Below are 21,523 nucleotides of genomic sequence, written 5' to 3'. Positions count from 1 at the left end.
ATAACTATCTTGATGATCTTCTTCTAGTAATAAAACAATATCCACATTAAAACAATGAATCTCCAACAAGATTTTTTTCTTCTCTCCCAAAAATGATGTTAACAATTCTTTTTTTATTGTTAATTATTACCATTTTTTTTTTACTTTATTTACTATCAATATTTTTTTAATTATATTATTAAATTAACCAAGCTTATTATAATAACCAAGATCTCAAAATTTCCTTCTTTAAGATCGTTAGTGTTACCTAAAAATATATTTTTTTTACATGAGGAAGAATTTGAACCAGTCCACGGCTTGCCCGGGCCACCGCAAACCACCTATCTAGTAGCAGTCACAAAATCAGCTCAACCATCCGAATTCAAAACAGAGTTAGCCTCTCCAAGTTACTGATGGTTTAACCACGTTTAGTTTTGCAAGTTCTGTTACAAACTTTTTAATAACTACAATAGAAAGAAGCCAGGGGATGCAGACGGAGAGAGACTTGGCATGAATCAATCCAAAGCATATCAGCAGCTTCCAGGACAAAAAAGAGATGTAAGATCACTGGCGACGCTAATTACAACTTTGATCTGGATCCTTTCTTGTTAGTCATACATCAAGAACCACTGTCACTAACCACGAATTCTTAGACACCAAAGTAGTCCTCTGGGACATGGAATTTCAATCCAATAACCTGCATCCAAAACAAACCTCATTTAACTCCTGAGCAAATCATTGAACCAATTTTCATTACCAATCCAGCCACTTATAAATTGAAACACAAACAGTACAGACAAATAAAGGATAATTTATTCAGGAAATAAGGGTAAATGATCTTCTGTGGATGCTCACAATGTATGCATAACTGATAAATCTAACTATACCTTTGCAAATTTTAAGTCAGCATCGCTATGATCATTGGGTCTCCCTGCTGCATCACCAACATAAAAGGATCTACAAACGCACAAAATGAGAAGCCATATCAAAGAACCATTCTGGTTCATAAATTAGTCACATTCTATAATTCCACAACTACATAAGATTGTTGATGGGAGTAATGATAATACAGCCTTAAAATGTCCTTCAAATGTTGAGAGTGATATCTTATAAAGCCAACAGGCAGGCCCCAAATAAAGAAGTGAAGAAATTAAGGGAAGAGGAAAATAACTGGTCCATATCAATGGAGATGCCAGAGTTAAAGTGTTTCTCCATAATCTGCCACATTCCAGGTTTGGGTTTGCGGAAGGGATCTTCTACTTTACCATCATACCCACAAGCTATAAAAACCTGCATGCAGACATTGCAAGTGAATTATTTCAATATGCTAATGATTATTTTCATGTTCTTTACACCAAATGCAATACTATCTGTGTCAGCTCCATACACCATGTCAGATGACAAGGGACTACAGGTGATGTGAGGGCTGTGGTAGAATACAGATGAAGAACGTGTTTCCATACAATGGACTAGTCAAAACCATCAGTCATGACCAAAAAACATAGCCAATGATAAAGATCTTCATAGGCAAGAGGATGTTAACCAGCTCGTCATTTGCTCTTCTTGCAGTACTTAGAATAGATATAACCAATCCTAGGAGAAAGAATCAGGCTGAGTTGGGCCATCCAATTAACACAATCTTATGAGTTGAAATTTCAGAGGCACCTTGTCAAGAAACTAACAATTCAGAATTGATGAGAAGCCAAACAACTTTGAATCTTTTGAGTAATATCAGAAAAAGGTCAGGGAAGTTGAAGCTATCAATAACTTCCAGGGAGACTATAAGCATTTGAAAATACTGGTGTGTCTTTGTGTAGATATGGCTGAAAATCTTCGCTTTAATATCTTATTTTTCTCTCAAACCTCTCTGAACCAAAAAAAAAGGACAAATTTTCAGCTATTGGATCACATTACAAAAAGATGAATGAATGTACAGGCTGATCTTCCAGGAGTTGGAATTCTACAAAATGTTCGCAAAATTCATATCTTAATGTCATGTACCTAAACATGTGTTGTTATCTCAAGGACACAAGGTCCTGGGTTTCATAAGGATAATATATGTCAACAGAGATTCTATCAAAAGAACAAAAATAATAAAACAAATCAGCAGAATGAACAACCTGGATTGGAACCTTGACATGCTTGATGAAGTTGTTTAGGCGTCCAATTTTTGAGTCCACGGCTACCTGCCTTTTGTTCTTCCAGCGATCAATATTGGATTCATTCGTGAATATAACCTAAATATGGCATAAATGACATTTTAACAGCATAAAAAAATTAACAGGAACAAAATCTGGTGACAAGAAGCTGGAAAAATACTTTTTTAAATCAAATTTTAATACACAAAGCCTTTGCAAGAAAACAGACAGACCAGCTTGAAGCCATCATTATATAAGCTCAGCAGCTTGTCTGGTATTGAGGGGAACATGATGGACCAAGCATCTGCACCTACTCTGAAATCAAAGAAGCATTATGAGGCAATCCATTAGATTCTCAATTTGATCCTTATAATGCAATGGAAATTCAACATAAGACTTGGAGACAGCCACTCAAAGAAATAGAGGGTTAAAGATTCCAAGTTGAAAACTCTGCCCAAGTGTCTGGTCACTGAAACTGATAGTGGAAGCAATTAATCACGTGGAGCAAAAGGAGAAACCCAAGAAAATACAACTTCATAGAAATCTGCAAAAGCAAAAACTGCTCAATGGATGACTTAAAAAGGGGGTGTATACCTCTTGACAGATGTTTTTGCGAGACAGCCATCAAAATCAAATGCAGCAATTTTATTCGAATCACGGAGACCATCATCCTGCAAAATGCTGAAGTTAAGTTTTCACGTGCACACCAACAATGATTTGCGAGCACAAAAAGAAATAGCATATTGCATCTGAACATTACTAAGAAAAACTTAGTCTTACTTTACTCACGCATATATACAAGAACTCTACACCTTTCAATTCAAGATGGAGAAGGAAATCAAACAAGAACAGATGCAAATGTTCTTTTTAGTTCTGTTTCCTTGGTCCATGCTTTGAACCATAAGATATATGGAAATTCAGTTAATCTGCAAGGGTGTGTAGTGTGGCTGGACAAGGGTGTGTCTTAGCAGCATTGCCCAAAAATAAGGCCAACAGCTTACCCGTTCAAGAAATATAATTGTCTGAAATGCCTTCCATTTAGGTAATAATGTAGCGTCCTGAATCAAAAGGAAAGCATAAAACAAGTAAGAAACACAGACTTTTTCCAAACATGGGAAAGGCATATAAACAGCAACAAAAGAAAGTTGATATATGAAAATGAAGTCAGAAAAAATACGACAATATGCATTCAGAATATAACTGACCTTATAATTGTCCCTAACATCAGAGAGTGAAAAGGCTATGTCCAGGCTGGCGGCTTCCTCATTAGCTATTGACAACTAGAAGCAATGATGTTCAAAATAAAATAAATAGATGTCCAATTGAAAATGAAAAGTTGTATCAAGAAAAGTAAACCGCCATTGGAATATGCCAACAAATTAAGGACTTTATAAATTAAACACTCAGAACATCACAAGACAACCTTACAATTGAGAACTTGAAAATTAAAATCAAAGAAACATAAATTTAGAGAGGAGAAAACAATAACAAGATAATCTACCTTAGTTTTCTTCGTATTTATTTTCTCCAGTTCACTTTCTTCCACATCTTCATCTGTTCTCTGAATCAGGTAATGAAAAAATATCAGCAATACAGATGTATGCACAGGAGTACAAACATAAAGATAGCTGAGTTTTTAAGATATCCATATGCCCTTGATACCTTGGAACTTTTCCGGCTTATTTCAACATCTTGATCTCCATTTGAAACCTGTAATGTTGGAATATGTGTTAATTATAATAGATAGATGCTTATAGAATAACCCTCTAGAGTCCAACCTGTACATCCCACCACACATTCGTCCCAAAATATAAACAAAAAACAGCACGCTAAGAACACAAATCCTTTGGCAATTTTTATATGCGCATTGTAAATTCATCCAGCCAAGACCACACATACCTTTGTCTTTTCTATAAAAAAAAAAAAAACCATTAAACGATAACAAAAGGGAATTTTAGCACTATAAATGAGAATTTTCGTCTTAAATCTCTCAAGCTGAACCAGACAAAACACAGCAAAACTAATAACCATGACAATTACAACAAAACCACCATTAATATCATAACAAACCCTAGCTAATGCTCCATAATCATCATAACTGCCCAATTAGAATACAGTCAGTTGCCATGACGAAAAACCAAAAAACATCAACTGCTGCTCGTGTTCATAAGGAAGAGCATCGATAAATATTAATTAATACCTGTTCCGCCAATTTCTTCAGGGCTTCCTGATCACAACTCTGCAAGAGCATCAAACGGTTAAATTCTCACTTACCATTAACCGGTAATTTTTTATAATTAAAACCAAACAACATAAAAATCCCCAACACCCCACAGAAACCCTAAAACCAAAAAACTACCTGGAGAGAATCAAACCCTCCAATGTGCTCGGTAGAGTCAATCTTATCAGAGAAGCAACCCAAGTGATGCCATTTGGTCATATCAAACCCTCTTGAGTCTCTACTGACCAAACCCAACCTGAGGGCCTTAGCAGATATTGCTTTCGAGCATGTCTTGCACGATGACCTGCTCGATTTCGCGTACTCGGCGATGATTCTGGCTTTTGAAGTAGGAGGCATTGCTCTTTTGGGGTTTTGGAGAGTGGAACAAAGACTAGAGTGTTTTGTAATTCTGAAAAAGAAAAGACAAGAGTTTTTGCTGTTGGAGGTGAGAGCTGTACAGTAATGGGCGAGCATAGAAAAGTTGGGTCCTTATCGGAAGTCGCTTAGCCAGCGGGCTATTAGCCTCAACTTCTTCCCGCCAGTTTATAGGAGCCGAGCGAGCGAGCTACTTATCACATTACAGAACTAATGTGAAAAATAATGTGAAGGCCCGGCTAGCGAGTTTAAAAGAATAAAAAAATAATCCTAAAAAAAAATTGAAGACCAAATCCAAATCAACCAAATATTGAAATTAAATAAAAATATTCAATAAAAAACATAACTAATAATTAAAAAATAATAATTAAATTTAACATAAAAATTAAATTAAATATTGATGTATGAAATTAAAAAAAATAAATCAATTAAGAAATGATAAAAAAAAACAAATAGTAATCAAAAGAATAATGATCAGATTTGACATAAAAATTAAATAAAATACAATATTAAGGGATGAAATTGAAAAAAAAATTAAAACAAAATAAAAATAAATCAAAAGAATAAAAACTAAATTTAATACAATAAACAATTGACAGAATTCCTCTTAATTTTTATAAGCAAACATTATTCCTGAGAAGAGAAAGGAAAAAAAGGTCATATTGGAACCCTCCAACACGAAACTTTCAGCACATGATCAATTGCCTGGAAAAGCCCAGCATAACATTTCCAACACTGTCATGAAAGCTGTCATTTGGCCTTAAATTGACACCTTATTAGTGCCTAAAACTCATAGACGCCTCCCACCAGTTGACACGTGAGGTGCATGTAGCAGTTAATTTGCCATGCCCGTTTACCACAGTCACCATATTTGTTTTAGTTTCAATTTTGATTTCTTAACACTTAAATATTTTAATTTAGCCAAATTTTGTTTTATTCTACAAAACCGAGTATTAACCAAGCACTAGAATTTTCCCTTGTCATTGTGAGAATCCCATGCCCAGATAACCAAAATAAACCACCAAGTAAATCTCAAATAAAATCAATGTGAAAGGATCAAAATAAAAATAAAATAAAAGTTAAGTGTCTAAAACAAATCATTTCATTGACCTTGTAAATTAGTCTATGGTCTTAGCAAACAAAAAAGACTCAATATTTGTCTAAACTTCGAGTTTAGTTTCCAAAGCTCCAATTCTTACAAAACAATAAATTTAAATCATATTTTTGTTAACCTAGAGGTCTTTAAACTTTTATAATTTATTTATTTATTATGATAACAACAATTAGTGGATTTAATATGTATGTCAAAGGTCTTACTATTGTAGGAATCTATACACATCATTTAAAGTATAATGAACTTGAAGATGCCTCAACATGTTTTAATATAATCAAGTCTTTATGAAATTTAATTTGGCATTATTAAATGATTTTCATTCAAAAATACCTACATTGTCAAAATTCATCATCCAATTTATTTTTATTACCAAAACTTATATAGAGATAAATAACTATAAAAATCATGTTGATCATATATTTTGGTATTATCACTGAATTCACTTTATATTAAGAGCAAAGCTTCTTATCTATTCTTAGCGAAGATAATTTATCACATATGTTCTTATACTATTTAATTATTCTTAGCTAAGGTGGAAAACTTATAATTTCAGAACAAATGTGTCAAACATTCAAGTTGTTTTGTAACAACAATTTTTCTCTAAAAAATGATGCCTTAGCCATTTATAACAAATGAAAAGAGCACAATGAAAAGCTAAATTTCTTGTCCTTATTTATTCTATACGAGTAACGACTAAATTTCTCCTATAATAAATATCATTCTTTGACTTCATGAAAGTACTCTCACACTTTCTAATAATTTTACAATCTTACATGATTTAATATTCTAAAAGATTTTACTACTCATTCTATTATCCTAAAGTTTTAACCATAAATTGCATCAAATTTCTCTTTCACATCTTGAGCTAAATCACATCTTTATAAAGAATTCAGCTTAATCCTTTATAATATTCTTTTTCTAAAGTGTGATAACTCTTGTGAGAGTTTTACTTATTATGAAAATATAAATAACACTTAAACCACTTGGATAATCTTTGGTTGTAAGTCAATTGAGAGGTTTAGATCTTGATCCTAGAAAAATATTGTGAAAAGTTTAATCTTGATCCTTGAAATAATATTATGTAACGTTTTTTTAATACATGAACATAGTTTCAATAAGTGGAGTAAATGGTTGTCCAAACCACTATAAAAATTGGTGTGGTGTGTCATTCTCTCATTATCTATCTTATTATATTTGTGCATTGATTAATTACGTGTTGTTGTTGCCAAAATTTGAGGTGATGCTTTTCATAAAGATTGTAAAATTCAATTTTACCTTAATTTCAACCCCCCCTATCTTAAGCTATTTTAGACTTTTAATTTTTTCAAACTGAATAACAATCAAGCGACAAAACATGTCCCTCATATTGTGAGGCCCTTACTGAGCATCAACCGAGATATTTTAGAATTAAAACTTGCTATGTGTGTTGGTAATGAGGTGCATAGTGCTTTCGTGAAAATGTTTTTCAATTAAAAATGCTTTAAAATAATGTTTTTTTAGATTTTTTAATTTTTGACATCAACACGTCAAGATCATTAAAAAAAAAAAAAAACTAAAAAGACATTAATGTAATGTTTTTAAGGTGAAAACTTATTTGAAAAGCACTTTGAAAAGTTGCCACTTATCTAGTGAACCTTCATTGTATCCTTAATTATTTTCATTTTATAAACTAGTTGAACGCCCTTCAATTACGAGGATGATAAACATTGAGTTATTTGTGTTTTTCATTATGTTGAATGTTAAACTCATGATTCTTTATACATTTAACTTCATACATGTTTTTTATGGATTAATAATTAGTTTTTTCAAATAATCAAAATATATAATTATAAATAGAAATTGAATGTAGACCAACCAAATTATGAAACAAAATATGATAAAATGTAATGTCTTTCGCATAATATTATGCTTTGAATTTTCCATTTATACATTCATTTGAATACTTTATCCTATCAGAGCAATAAAGAAAAAATTATCTTATTTTCCCCTTCATTTCTAACATTTCACTTTATATTTATAATTATCTTATATGTTTTTATATCCACCAAGTATTTTTCATTTCATAATTTTTTTGAGAATTGATATTGTAAATTTCTTTTTATTCATATTCTTTAAAGAGTTGTTGCTATAATTTTTCTTTTCTTATATTTATAAATTAATCATATTATTTAGGACCTTTGATTTTTTTTATAGCACAATACAAAATAATTAAAAATTTAGAATTAAAAGGTCATGCAAAAAAAAATTAACACATTTTAAATACATGTAAAAAAATAATTATCAATATCTTGTTTATAAGACAATCACCACTAGAATAGTTGTCTCATCACCATTATTAAAACCACTATCACCTTACTATTATTATGTTGCCACTATCAACATTTGCAATTTAGATAGTCATAATTATATTCACTACCTTACACCCATTGAATGACCACATCATTATTGTCCCTCGACTTCTATCACCATCTTTGCTGGCTTTTACACACATAGCTATTGTCGCAAAGAACATCCTGATGAGTTGATTATAATTGATATGGGTAAAGTAAGAAAGAATAGTCACCATCTAGTTTTATGGTAACCAGAAATCCTAATTGATTATGTTAAAAGAAAGGAAACAATCATTATAAGGCAATATAACTAATATGGATTGCTTTATATTTGTTTTTAATAATATTTTCACACTCGACATTATGACGAACCCATAAAAGCAAAAACTTATTTTATATTAAGAAAGTATGGTACAAATGAAAAGATGAGTTGTCACTTAGTATTATGGTCATTAAAAAATCATAACCGGTTAATAGATATTCACTACCTTACACCCATTGAATGACCACATCATTATTGTCCCTCGACTTCTATCACCATCTTTGTTGGCTTTTACACACATAGTTATTGTCGCAAAGAACATCCTGATGAGTTGATTATAATTGATATGGGTAAAGTAAGAAAGAATAGTCACCATCTAGTTTTATGGTAACCAGAAATCCTAATTGATTATGTTAAAAGAAAGGAAACAATCATTATAAGGCAATATAACTAATATGGATTGCTTTATATTTGTTTTTAATAATATTTTCACACTCGACATTATGACGAACCCATAAAAGCAAAAACTTATTTTATATTAAGAAAGTATGGTACAAATGGAAAGATGAGTTGTCACTTAGTATTATGGTCATTAAAAAATCATAACCGGTTAATAGATATCCATGATAAGAGACTGAATATGCTAAAGAAAATATATTATTACTATAAAGCATCTTACTTAAGGTAGTTTGCATTGTTTATCTTATATTTTAATCCTAATATTTTATTGTGTCTTATTTATCACTAGTCTATCTATAGAATAATAACGAGTCTAATGCGATAAGTTAAATCCTGATTGTTGCTTTGAACCTAACCATTTTAAAGTCTGATTTATTTTTGTCACTCCAAATTATTACCTTTGGATAACACTTGGTGAATTGACAATTCTAAAGTTAGTCACTCCTAATCACAATCTATGATTAATTATCAATTGAATTATGTTAGTGAGTTATTTATGTGCCTATGTTAGGCTTATTGGACCAAACTCAAATAATAAGGAAGGTCTATGGAAGGTGACTCAATGAGGTTCACCTATCTTATTGCATTTGTGTTTCACTCCTAATATTTGTTAAATGAAGACTTAACACTCTTAATTCACACTTATATGTACTTAATGAATATTAGACTATTTTTTAATATTCTTGATTTTTTTTATTGGAGAATATTATACTAAAAAATTTAATACTCGTGATTTTGTTATCAGTGAATATTAAACTTTTATTATTTGAAAAATTAATAGGACGCATTACTCCTACTAATATCCAAGGGAATAGCCCATATTGAGTTCATTTACCCGAAATACCAAAAGTAAATAGCAAAATATATTTTTTAACATGCTTTGTGAGAAAATAAGGATTAGTTTTTTAAAGGTTTGAAATGTCAGCCTAATTGGCCTTTTAATTTGGGCAAAATCTCAATGAATTTTATAAACTTCTTATGAAACCCTAAAATATACATGACAATTTCTTTTTCTTTTTCCTTTACTTTTGTAAAAATGCTAAAATAAACATTAAAACATGTAAGGATATATATATCCTTACATGTTTTAATGTATATATATATATATTAGATATTTGAGAGACTTAGCCATGATGCATGAGATTTGATGGTGATAAAGTTTTTTTATATTTTGAGTGATGAGGATCATGTATTTACCAATAAAATAAACAAAAATCAAACAAGGTTAATTGTTCATGGAAGACATTATAAACATATAAGAACCCTAACTTTGCATTTATAAAATGACAATAAATAATGAGCACAAACTCATGAACAAGGCTAAAATCAATTTCAAGAATGATATTACATGTAATCCTTACACATAGAATGGGTATGCAAGATCAAAATATTTGACCAACATTATGTACGGTGAATAATATTTTATTGTTTATGTACGACGACCCATTTTCTTTATAATTCACTTATTTGTTTATAGCCCATAAATTTTAATTTTCTTTATTGTTACTTGGTCCCTAAATAACTTAATTTTATTTTGATCCTTTGTTTTTCTTGTTTTGAAATTTAGACCTTTATCCATTTTACTCCCTATTTTGATTTTGATTTTGATTTTCTCTTTGTTTTATCGGAGGTTGCAAGAATCCTCAGATTCTCCCTCGAATCTTTTCCTTTTCGACTTTTACTACAGCATGTCACTCACCAATCTCCCTTACTACTACTTAAAAATGGACATCCACATCCCCTACTTTCCAATCAATATGATTTATCCAATCCCACTTGGTAAATTTCATCCCAAAATTTAAGCAAAATATCAACACGAATTTTCTTCTTCCTTTTCTTCTTCATAATCAAAACTTTGCAACTATTGAATCAATCAATCTTTGTGATTAGTACTTAAAAGTATATTTTTAACAAGGTTTTATATCATCATTTTGCACTTGAAGTATCAATAACTCCTTAACTAAATCATGTTTTATAATAACAAACCTAATAATATAAGATACCTTTAATTTATGGTAAATGTTCATCTTAAATGCAGGCCTATCACATAAATAAAAGGATTGATTGATGAGTTGAAGTATTGAAATTAAAAGGACAAAGAGAGGGCCAAACTTAGAAAATAAATGTTGGTGCAGTCCAAACTAGAACACTGTTCGGTAATTAGATCATATCTCGGGTTCTAGATGTCCAAATGACCTTAAATTTTTGGACAAATTCGGTAAGACATAGGCCTACAACTTTCATGTAGAGTCCAAGATTTAAAAAGGCTATTTTCAAGTTCAAATTATAGCAACAACAGAGAAGTTCGAATCTGTCCTGCAGCCCAGACACTGTTTAGTGTTCAACCCATATCTCGAGTTCTAGAAGTCCAAATAGCCTCAAATGTTTTTTTCCTGGAAAGATAAGACAATTTCCTAGAACTTTCATGTGTACAGGTGGTTCCAGTTCTGATTCTAGTAATGACGTTTTATTCAGACAAGAAGATAAAGATTTTCACCAAGTTAAGAGTTGGCCACCCACTCAAGAATTAGTCATCAAATCAATAGTTTCAAATTTTGGCCTATAAAAGGAGGCATTTGCCATGCATTTATGGGCTTGGTTATTCAAATTAAGAACTTGCTCTTGCTCTCTCTCTTTATATATATATTTTTTGTAATTTTTAAGTTTTGCTTTCATTAATATCTTATTTATGCTTTTCATCTCCTTTCCTTTATGTCAAGATGAAAATGTTACACTAATGGTGTAAGAATAAGTATGGTGTAAACTCAACATGGACCTTAATGTTTAATATTAACATGTCTTATCTTTTTATCTTACTAATTCTTAATACCTTGCTTGTTAAATGGTTAATCTAGATTTGTGTTGTATAACACTTGGTACAACAAATGCTTGGCACTCTCATGGCCCAACCGTATGGTATTACCTATATATGTGCTATGAAAGGAACTTGATTTGTTGTTAACATAAGTTAGCATTATGAATTCCTAACAATATTTAAAAGTTTAATTAATATGATCATGTTAACAATTTATAATGAGCTATTAATGACAAATCATCCGATCAGAACCTCCTTTGTATGTGGTTTCCAGTTGACTAATATAAGTTTATACTATACTTGTTTAAAATACCATTAGTGGATCCTCTAACATTGACATTTTTTTTTATAATTGTTTAATCCTTACATTAATCTTTCATCTCAAAGTTCTCATCAACTTCTTTATTATTATTATTGTTGTTGTTGTTGTTGTTGTATTATTGTTGTCTATAAAATATACAATTAACTTCCCTGTGGTTCGATCCCGGTCTTGTTGAGTTATTTATTACTTTGACACTCTTACACTTGAGAGAAACATCAATTTTTTGATCGTGTCACATGGTCAACAAAGGCTCAGGCTCTAATATCAATAGCAGACAACCAATAGACCATGTCAAAGAAATATATCCAATTTCAAGCGCAATCATATAACCACTATAGGATAGTCTATTGATCTAATCTTCCACGGTGGCTTTTGACATATATCATCATCATTCTCTATTGTTTTCGGTGACGCGTGTAGCAATGAAAGGCATGGTGCAACTACGACAACCCTTTTCTGTTTCTTCTTCTTCTTCATTTTTCTCTATTCTCATCTCTTTTTCTCTTTCCCATCCTTGATTTGCATGTTGGTCCTCTCTAAAATTAAAAGGTTTCCAAAATTTATGTTAAATGTCGAATTTGGTTCTTATTTTTAAAATTGTTAATTGTTAATTGCTATGTTTTGTTTCATTTTTATATATTTTTTTTCAAATTTATCCTTTAATAATGGATTGGTTTAAAATTACGGTCCATTGTTTTTGCTTTCCCTTTTATGGTGTTATCATGGTTTCATGATCTCGGTCATGGGTTTGACGAGTTAATCCGGGTTGACTCGGGTTTTTTTTTCTTGTTTTCTGGTTTAATGTTTTCCTAGTTTTACCCTATAACATTTGGCTTGTTTGAGAATTAGTGATCATGATTCTTTTTAGTTTTTCTTCTATTAAGTTTTTTCATTCACATGACCAAGATTGTGAGGTTTGGCGGACTTACCAGAGTTTAAATATTTTTTAACCTTTTTATTAATTATTTTTTTCATTCATCCTAGTACATTGAGTTTTTTTAATTGAAATTCATGTTTTTTTCTTGGTTTGCATTTCATATGGTTATCATGGTTTCATAATATAAGTTGCGGGTATGACAACCTTCCTCAACTTGGCTTGACTCTCTTTCCCCTTTTTTTTTTAAATTGATTTTTTTTGTTTGGAAATTGAAAAATGTAGTTATTCTCATATTGCTTTCTATTATGTTATTACGGTTGCTTGACCTAGGTCGTGAAGTTTGGTTTTTCTTAGTTGGGTTTATAAGGTCTTTTTTTTTGTTTTTTTTTTATTTTTTTGTTTCATCCTTTTATTTTGTGTTTATGTGGAATTGAGTTTTGTAATTTTTCTTAAAGTTTATCTTATTTTCACAACCTAGATCACATGTTTGGTAAGCTCACTTGAGTACACTTTGATTGTTGTTTTTTCTTTACTCCTTTTAAAATGATTTTGTTTTTTAATTTTATCACTTAAGATTGAGTTGGCTAGGAAATGAGCTTTTTGCGCTTTGCATTTTACTTTTTATTATTTTATCATATTCTTATTACCAGAGTCATTTTAAAAAATATTTTTTTTTTTAATGTTTTTTTCTTTATATTTTTTTTTTGTAATTATTTGATGAACTAAAAATATTTTTAATATGTTTTAAAATTAAAATCCATTTCTTTTTGGGTTTATTATCAAGTCCGACTATGGTGATTTTTTTTATAATACTATCAAATTTTTTTTTTTCAAATTATCACAATCACTTTTTTTTATTCAGCTTATTTGTTCGCATTGAGTTTTTTTTCTTTTCTAGATGTAATTAAATGAAGCGAAGAGGACTTATTGAACCCAATCATGTCTATAATTTGAATCATGGATTTTCCTTTCTACTTTAAAATATGTTGATTATACCCTAAATCTTTTTTAGATATTAAAAAATAGGCTCATCTTGCGGTGAAGTGTAGACCACTGACTTAGTTTTGCTTAGTAAAACTCTTAACACATCAAAAGTAAATTCTCCTTCCATCATATTTTGAGTATTTTTCCTTCCTAATGCCCTTGGCCAAAAGTTTTGGAAAAATAATATAGAACAAAAAAGTTATAAAAAAAAATAACACATTTTAGTCAAAATTATGAATGGTAGTCACATCTTTAACCTAAACAAGTGAATAACAATCGCATCTTTAAATAAAAAAACTTGAATTCCAATCATGTCTTCAATTGAAACATCAAATTAGCCATAAACCCAAACCCTAAATTACCATAACATCAAACCTAAACCCTTAACTACAATAGAAACAAATAAACTTTTAATCTTAAACTACCATAAACAAAAATTTATCTCAAATTAACCTCAAATACAAATCCCAAACCCAAAACTCTTAAATCCATACTCCAAACTCTTAAATACACCCCTCTAAACTCATAACCTAGAACCTTAAACCCTAAAACTATTAAATCCAAACCCCAAACACATAATCCCTAACCTTAAATACAACCCGCAATCCATAATTATTAAACCAAAAATGACCCTAAATACAAACCCATAATCCCTAAACACTACTAATGCTCTTAAAAACACAAATAATCAAAAAAACATAAGGAACAAAAAATGGATGGATATTGTTTGGTTTTAAAAAAACACAAAAACTAAATTAAAATATTATATACATTGATGTGATATTTTAAATTTATTTTTGTTTGTTTATTATAACTTGATCTTTGCAATAACATAACATAACAATGCGACGTATCCATTCACCTATAAATATTGTCACATTTGTTAACATGTAAATGCCTGCTTTGCAATTATAAATAACCTGTTATTGATATCACATGTTCACTTATAAATTTATGACTTTAAATTCTACCTACTTGTCCAAAATAAATTTGAATGTTCATAATATAGAAATATTAAAATCTTACCATGACAAGTCCAAAATAATTATTCACAACTTTAATAAAATACACAAACAAAAAAACACAAAATGCTTAACTAAAAAAAATAACACAAACATAATTATACTTTCTACATATATCCTAGTTTATCTGCGTCTACGATGATGAGTCAATGTTCTGGCATCATTAATAATATGGCTTCCTAATGTTTAAGTTATTTCGTTCTCTGACACAACATCATCTGGACATAATATCTCTCCAAGCATTTCAAGTGTCATGCAACATGAGTCAAACCAACAAGTTGTATAATAATGAGCAAGTGCATTATCTTTGATCCTATAAAGATTAGTAGCGGCCCCTTGACCATCCCATGTCAAATTACCAACCTAATTTTTTTAAAATACAATTATAATCTATAAATAAAACATGATCAGCTTCACATATTAACTTTAAAAAGTTAATAGTACTTGGAAAATTTTGAATCTATTGTGCATATAGCTCATGCTTTATGTTATCACATAAAGGAACTTACATTGGGTTTGGTGTGATAATATACCTTGTTATGCGACAATACGACTTCATGTATTCATTCTTTGAAATAATAGGCTATATCTTTGTAAGAGATCTCATCTCTTTGTGCATCCCATTATGCTATATAATAAAGATGGTGAGTCATCTAATTATAATTATTATATTTGCCTTAACAAGTTATGGCATACAATGCATAGATGGTATATCAATTAAGATGTGTTGTAACAAGATAAATTATCACATTATACTATCCGAGCAATGTAATTTCACAATTTCAAAAATATAAGTAGGACTACTGTTGTCCATAAGTTCGTGTTTATTGTGCATATAGAATGAGCAACTTTAAAGTTATCATCCGAGTATGAATTCTACATAACCTATAACACCATCAATAATGAAATTATTATACATATATTTTATGTAAAAACTAACCAAACTGATAATTACTAATAACAAACTAATAATGGACATACCTAATAATGTTATTGTCTATCCAACTTGTAATGATAAAATGACAAAATATATGTTGAATTATTTTCATAACTCTTGATCCTATAACACCTAAAATTTAAAATTGATAAACTAATTAAATATATTATTTTTAATATAAAGATATGATTATAAATAACATATTACCTGTTTTCTAATGAGAGTTGTAAATTTACTCCCCCAATTATCACAAATGTATTAGTTTTTGGGTCAATTTAAGGATGCTCTCAATGCAAATGATCCCATGGCCATAACTATAAGACAAATAGAATAAAATGCAATCCAATCAGTAACCAACTCAAAACCAAGATACTCATTATGATAACAAAGAAATATAATGTATGTTATAGAATTTGCACAAAAAACAAACATCCTCCAACTTGCCTTGCCTTTTTCATGCTTGCAACATGTAGGCACCTGTACAAACATTCAAGAACGCTTGACCCCTAGCTATACTACAGAATGGCCTTAAAGTTCTTAAATAAAGGAAGATAGAACAATGGCACATATATCCCACCAAGATCAATGAAAAGCATGCTGCCAAACATATGAGGTAAATACGCTCTATCATACTTGCGCATTATAACGCATCGTCATCACATATAACATCAATTGATTCCACAAATCTCTAGTTTGTAAACCTTAATTGTTTTGATGTAATTAGTTGCATAAATAACATCAATTATATAAAAACACCCTTAATTACTTCATTTAAACCATAAATTATTTCAATTATAAAAAATGCCCACTTATCATACAAAACCCTAAACAATAATAAATTAAAACTAAAAAATCTAATAATTTAACAATAATACCCAAAATATTAAGAGAAATATAGTGTTTTTATCTTGATTTATTGATGACTAGGTGGTGGTTCAAGCAATGGCCACGATTGAAAAACTAAAAAAGAAGATTGGGTTGATGTTTTTTTGTTTTTTTTTAAAAAATACTAGAATGATGTACGAAGAAGAGGGGAAGAAAATTTTGGTGTTTTTGGTTGAGGATTGACGGCTGTTTTGGGCAATCTATGGGAAGAACAATTGGGTTTTTGGGTTTTTTTAGGTGAGGGGTGGTGACTGCTAGAGGAAAAAAATAGGATGAAATTATGAATATCATTTTTGTTATATAATTGTAATTCATGATCGCATCTTTAAATAGAGATGCGACTAGTGATCATGTGTTTGGATAAAAACAATCATGTCTTTGTTCAAAATATATTATTTTTCAAATATTTTTTCGGTTAGGGTCATTTTAGCAAAATTGTTTTTAACTATGTTACTATTAAAAGAAATTCCTGTATTCCTTTCTTTTCCGAACAGGGATGGAATGCTTTTCGGTTTTTGAAGGTTTGCATGCAGCCCACAAGCCCATACAGAAAATGGGGCCCAAATTCATTAGGCCAGGATTAGGGATTAGTCTTGCTCGCCACGTAAAATGCAGATTCTTTTTTCTCTTTGGATAGCCCCTCCTCTTCTTATATAATGAGAAGCGGAAGCCAGTCCTAGAAACCAGAGATAAAGACACGCAACTACATATAAATCACCTAACCAGATATAGATAGAGAGAAAGATATTATTGTTGATAAAAAAAAGGGAAAAAAAATGTCAGGAGGTGGACCAATCTCACAGGACTGGGAACCCGTAGTGATCCGCAAGAAAGCTCCCAACGCCGCCGCCAAGAAGGATGAGAAGGCCGTCAACGCCGCCCGCCGCTCCGGTGCCGAGATCGAAACCATAAAAAAATGTACCCCTCCCCTCTTTAATCCTCTCTCGTACTATTTAGATGGTTAATTTAACTCAATCTGCCAATCCAAACATTCTGGTTTTTTTGTATCGTTGATGATGATAGTGAAGTTAGGGTTTGTTTCTTGATACAAAAAATTAAAGAACATTTGATGATTGTCTTGGATCCCTATTTGTATTTGTTATTTTGGAATCTATTGTGATAATAAGCACCATTAGGGTTCGGTTTTTTTTTTTTTTTTTTTTTCTTTTTTAGAGATTATGGTTTAAGTGGTAGTTTTCAACTTTTCTTTTTCAAATTATTATTAACCTGTTATGAATATAAAACAATTAAATGAAAGAAATATGCAACTATATTTCCTAATTTATAAATTTTAAAAACTTTAATCTAGGGGAAAAAGATAAACTATAATATGGCAGCCAGGGAAAAATAATAAACTACCATCATGTTTGTTTGTGTGAACTTAAAATGATTGTATTTTAATCTGACCTGCAGCAACTGCTGGTACGAACAAGGCTGCTTCTAGCAGCACTTCTTTGAACACAAGGAAGCTCGATGAAGAAACAGAGAACCTTGCTCGTGAGTATAGCATATATCTTTTTTTTCTTGCACATCTGCACACATGTGAAAAGTTCTATGCTGGGTAATTGTTTGTATCATTGTTAACATTGTTGTGTTTTGAGTCTTCATGGTTCTGTGTTTATATCACTGTTAACATTGTCGTGTTTGAGTATTCATGATTTTCTGTGTTTTATCTTGCTGTGTATAAGTAATGTTAATTGACTTTACAGTTCTCTATTAAAATTAATCTACTGAATGATGAATCATTGTTAACATTTTTGTGTTTGAGTTTTCATGTTTTTCTGTGTTTATATTATTGTGTTCTAGTCTTCATGGTTTTCTGTGTTTATCTTGTTGTGTATAAGTAATGTTAATTGACTGTACAGCTCTCTATTAAAAATAATCCACTGATTGATGACTTTTGAGGATCTTGAGGTTTGTTTGCTGATGAAACTTTGTGTTGTCATCGGCTTGCTCTGACTTAAAATAAAGGTAGCCTTATATATCATCTAGAGATAAGCTTTTCCTTTTTGATCTTTAGCTGAAGAGAGTTCCTAAAGGAATCTGTATAAAGATGCCTCTTTCTTGTCATCATTTTAGAATTTGACTCTTCATGGTGAAAATCCTGTATTTCAGGCTTTTTAAATCATCATGGGAATTAAAATATGAGGAACAATTGTTTAAAATTAATTGTGTTTTTTTTTTATGATTCTATGTACCGAGTAAGTAGCACACATCTTACTTCTAGATGCAACTTGCTCAGTTGAACTTCACACTCATTTCTTTGATCATCTTCATGTATAATGTTACACAAAATGATGATTATGTTTCTCCAAATCACCCCACATGAGTTTTTGGTGTTTTAGCATGTTCCTGTACCTCGCTACTTGATTTTAGCACCTCGCTACTTCGTTTTAGCTCTCTCCCAAGTTGCTCTTGTTTTTGTTTGATGATGTGTGATACTTTACCACTGGAAGAAAAAATCTTCCTAAAACCTTCTGGTCTGTTTGTGTTGTTTTCCCACAGATGACCGAGTGCCAACTGAACTGAAGAAAGCACTTATGCAGGGTAGAACGGACAAGAAACTTACCCAGGCTCAACTTGCACAGGTCCCTCTCGCTCTCTCATCCACAATAACTTCAGCTTTTATATCAGTACTCTTATTTTTTTCCTCCCGGTGCAGTTGATCAATGAGAAGCCCCAGATCATTCAGGAGTATGAATCCGGAAAAGCCATTCCTAATCAGCAGATTATAGGCAAGCTGGAGAGGGCTCTTGGTGTGAAGCTGCGGGGAAAGAAGTGAAGTAGGATTTGAAACACAGCAAGGAGCTATAAAGTTGTTTCCCGCTGTCTCTTGAGTCTTAAAATTGGTGGTGTAGATGGACCCTTTCTACCTTTGTCATGGCTCGCATGTAAGAAACAGTCGCTTTGACCCGTGTGATGTCTTTGAATTTAGATCTACCTTTCCGTCCCTGGTTCCTCTTCTGTGTTTTGTGGACCAAAATCTTTTGGATGGTTTAGACTTGCAAGAATTTTCTCCTAAAAACGAAGACCTATTTTGTAAATGACCTTCCACATTGCATAAAGTGATGAGATTGTCTACCTCTAATTTGGAAGTTCTCGGTTGAGGATGTTGGATCAGTGGTTGCACTGATCACAGCATTTAGATTAACAGAAGACATAAAAGCTAGCCTAGCAAATTTAATGAAATCTAAGTGGTTTAGTAGACTTCGAACGTTGTTCTGATATCCATATGTTAGGCTTCCCTTCCGAACCACGAAGTGTGTTTCCTGCTGGCCTTGAACTTGAACTTGTAATTTATATTACAGGGATGATGGAAAGTGGTTTTTATAAAATTTTCTGGGTTTGATGAAAAATATTTTTCAGTTAAAAGATAAATTTAACTTGATTTTAAAGTAAGGTTTTTTTTTTAAATATTTTTTGAAAATTTAGAAATGTTATATTATTATATTAAATTTAATCCTTAAATTTTTTATTGTTATATATGTGTGTGTATATATATATATATATTTTATGAATATATTTTTTTTTAATTTTATTCTTTAGAATTTATTGTTTATATTAACTTTGATCTTCATTTTTATAATTGTTATTTGTTTTTTCCTTATATTTTTTAATTGAAATTTTTTATATATCAAATTTGATCTTCATTCTTATTTATTTTATTTGAAATAATTTATGAAATGATAATTATTATTATTTTAAATTTTATTTATTTTTTAATTATTTATTTGTTAGAATTGATTTCTATTATTTTAATTATTATTTATTTTATTTGAGATAATTTATGAAATTATATTTTTTTTCAATTTCATTTTCATTCGGCTTTTTAATTTGTAAGATTTGTTCCTCGTTATTTTAATAAACTTGAAAAAAATAAAACATCAATAAGTTATTTTCTAACTTATTTTTCATAACATAACTAAATATTATAAAGTGTTTTCCAACTTAATTTTTATTATATTACCAACCATCAAAATATAATTTGCTTTCCTGAAATTTATTTTTTGAAATTCACTTTTTAAAAAGAACTATTTTTCAGTAAATAATCAGGATATATGTTTTGATTACAATACTAAACATGGAAAACCATTATAGATATGTTTTGATTTACTGTTAATTATTATAATGAGTTTGCGATTTTATTCTTAAAAAATCATACAATACTGTCTTCCAAGGATAATATTACAATACTGATTTTGGTGGGTTTTTTTTCCTATTTTTTTAACCGTTAAAGTAAACATTTAGCTTTGTTCTAGGGATGTTTTGGGTTTTTCAATTGTTTTTGCTAGAACATAATGACTCCATTGCCCTTGGTTTTAATTTTTTAATGGCTTTGCTACAAGTGCTTATTTTTCATTCCAAGGTGTTTTTTCCCCGTAATAACTATTTATTTATGGGGCAAAGTGGTATTTCACAAATTAAAAAAATAAAGTTGCTGACGTTTAATTTGCATGCATCAGTCGCTTCGCATCCTCGGGTGACGTGTGTGATTGATTTTGATGATTAAAAAAAATTGTTCTGCCACTTCATTCGATTTGCCTTGGTCTTCTTCTCCTTATTAGGGGAGTGCATCTTACCTCTATTGAGGTGTCGTTGATTTTCCCCCCCCCCCCTCTTTCCTTCCACATGTTTGACCTCAAAATTTGCATACCAACACTTCAAGTTTGTTTTATTTTTTTTAAAATTATTTATTTTATTTTAATTAATTTATAAAATTAGATTTTTTTCAATTTTATCCTTTAATTTCCAACGCTTTTAAATCTGGTCTCTATTTTTTAAAATCAAACAAAACATTAATTC

General features: G+C 30.4%; 2 protein-coding genes across 2 annotated transcripts; one reads left to right on the top strand and one right to left on the bottom strand.

Annotated features, from left to right (window-relative positions):
* Positions 1-360: 360 nt before the first annotated feature.
* LOC118043414 (polynucleotide 3'-phosphatase ZDP) lies at positions 361-4,900 on the bottom strand. Its single transcript, XM_035051383.2, has 12 exons — positions 4,477-4,900; positions 4,318-4,356; positions 3,780-3,827; positions 3,619-3,678; positions 3,323-3,397; positions 3,119-3,175; positions 2,712-2,788; positions 2,351-2,432; positions 2,100-2,216; positions 1,151-1,269; positions 867-936; positions 361-676 (listed from the first exon to the last, which is right to left on the bottom strand). The coding sequence occupies exons 1-12, from the start codon at positions 4,810-4,812 to the stop codon at positions 629-631; spliced, it is 1,128 nt and encodes a 375-aa protein (XP_034907274.1). The 5' UTR covers positions 4,813-4,900; the 3' UTR covers positions 361-628.
* Positions 4,901-17,350: 12,450 nt separating this feature from the next.
* LOC118043413 (multiprotein-bridging factor 1b) lies at positions 17,351-19,808 on the top strand. The gene is made up of 4 exons (XM_035051382.2): positions 17,351-17,638; positions 18,134-18,217; positions 19,226-19,308; positions 19,383-19,808. Exons 1-4 carry the CDS (start codon positions 17,497-17,499, stop codon positions 19,500-19,502), a joined length of 429 nt encoding a protein of 142 aa, XP_034907273.1. The 5' UTR covers positions 17,351-17,496; the 3' UTR covers positions 19,503-19,808.
* Positions 19,809-21,523: the final 1,715 nt, after the last annotated feature.

The sequence above is a fragment of the Populus alba genome, chromosome 1 (genome assembly GCF_005239225.2).
Source record: "Populus alba chromosome 1, ASM523922v2, whole genome shotgun sequence".
Taxonomy (NCBI): Eukaryota; Viridiplantae; Streptophyta; class Magnoliopsida; order Malpighiales; family Salicaceae; genus Populus; species Populus alba.
This window is presented reverse-complemented; position numbering and strand designations above follow the sequence as displayed.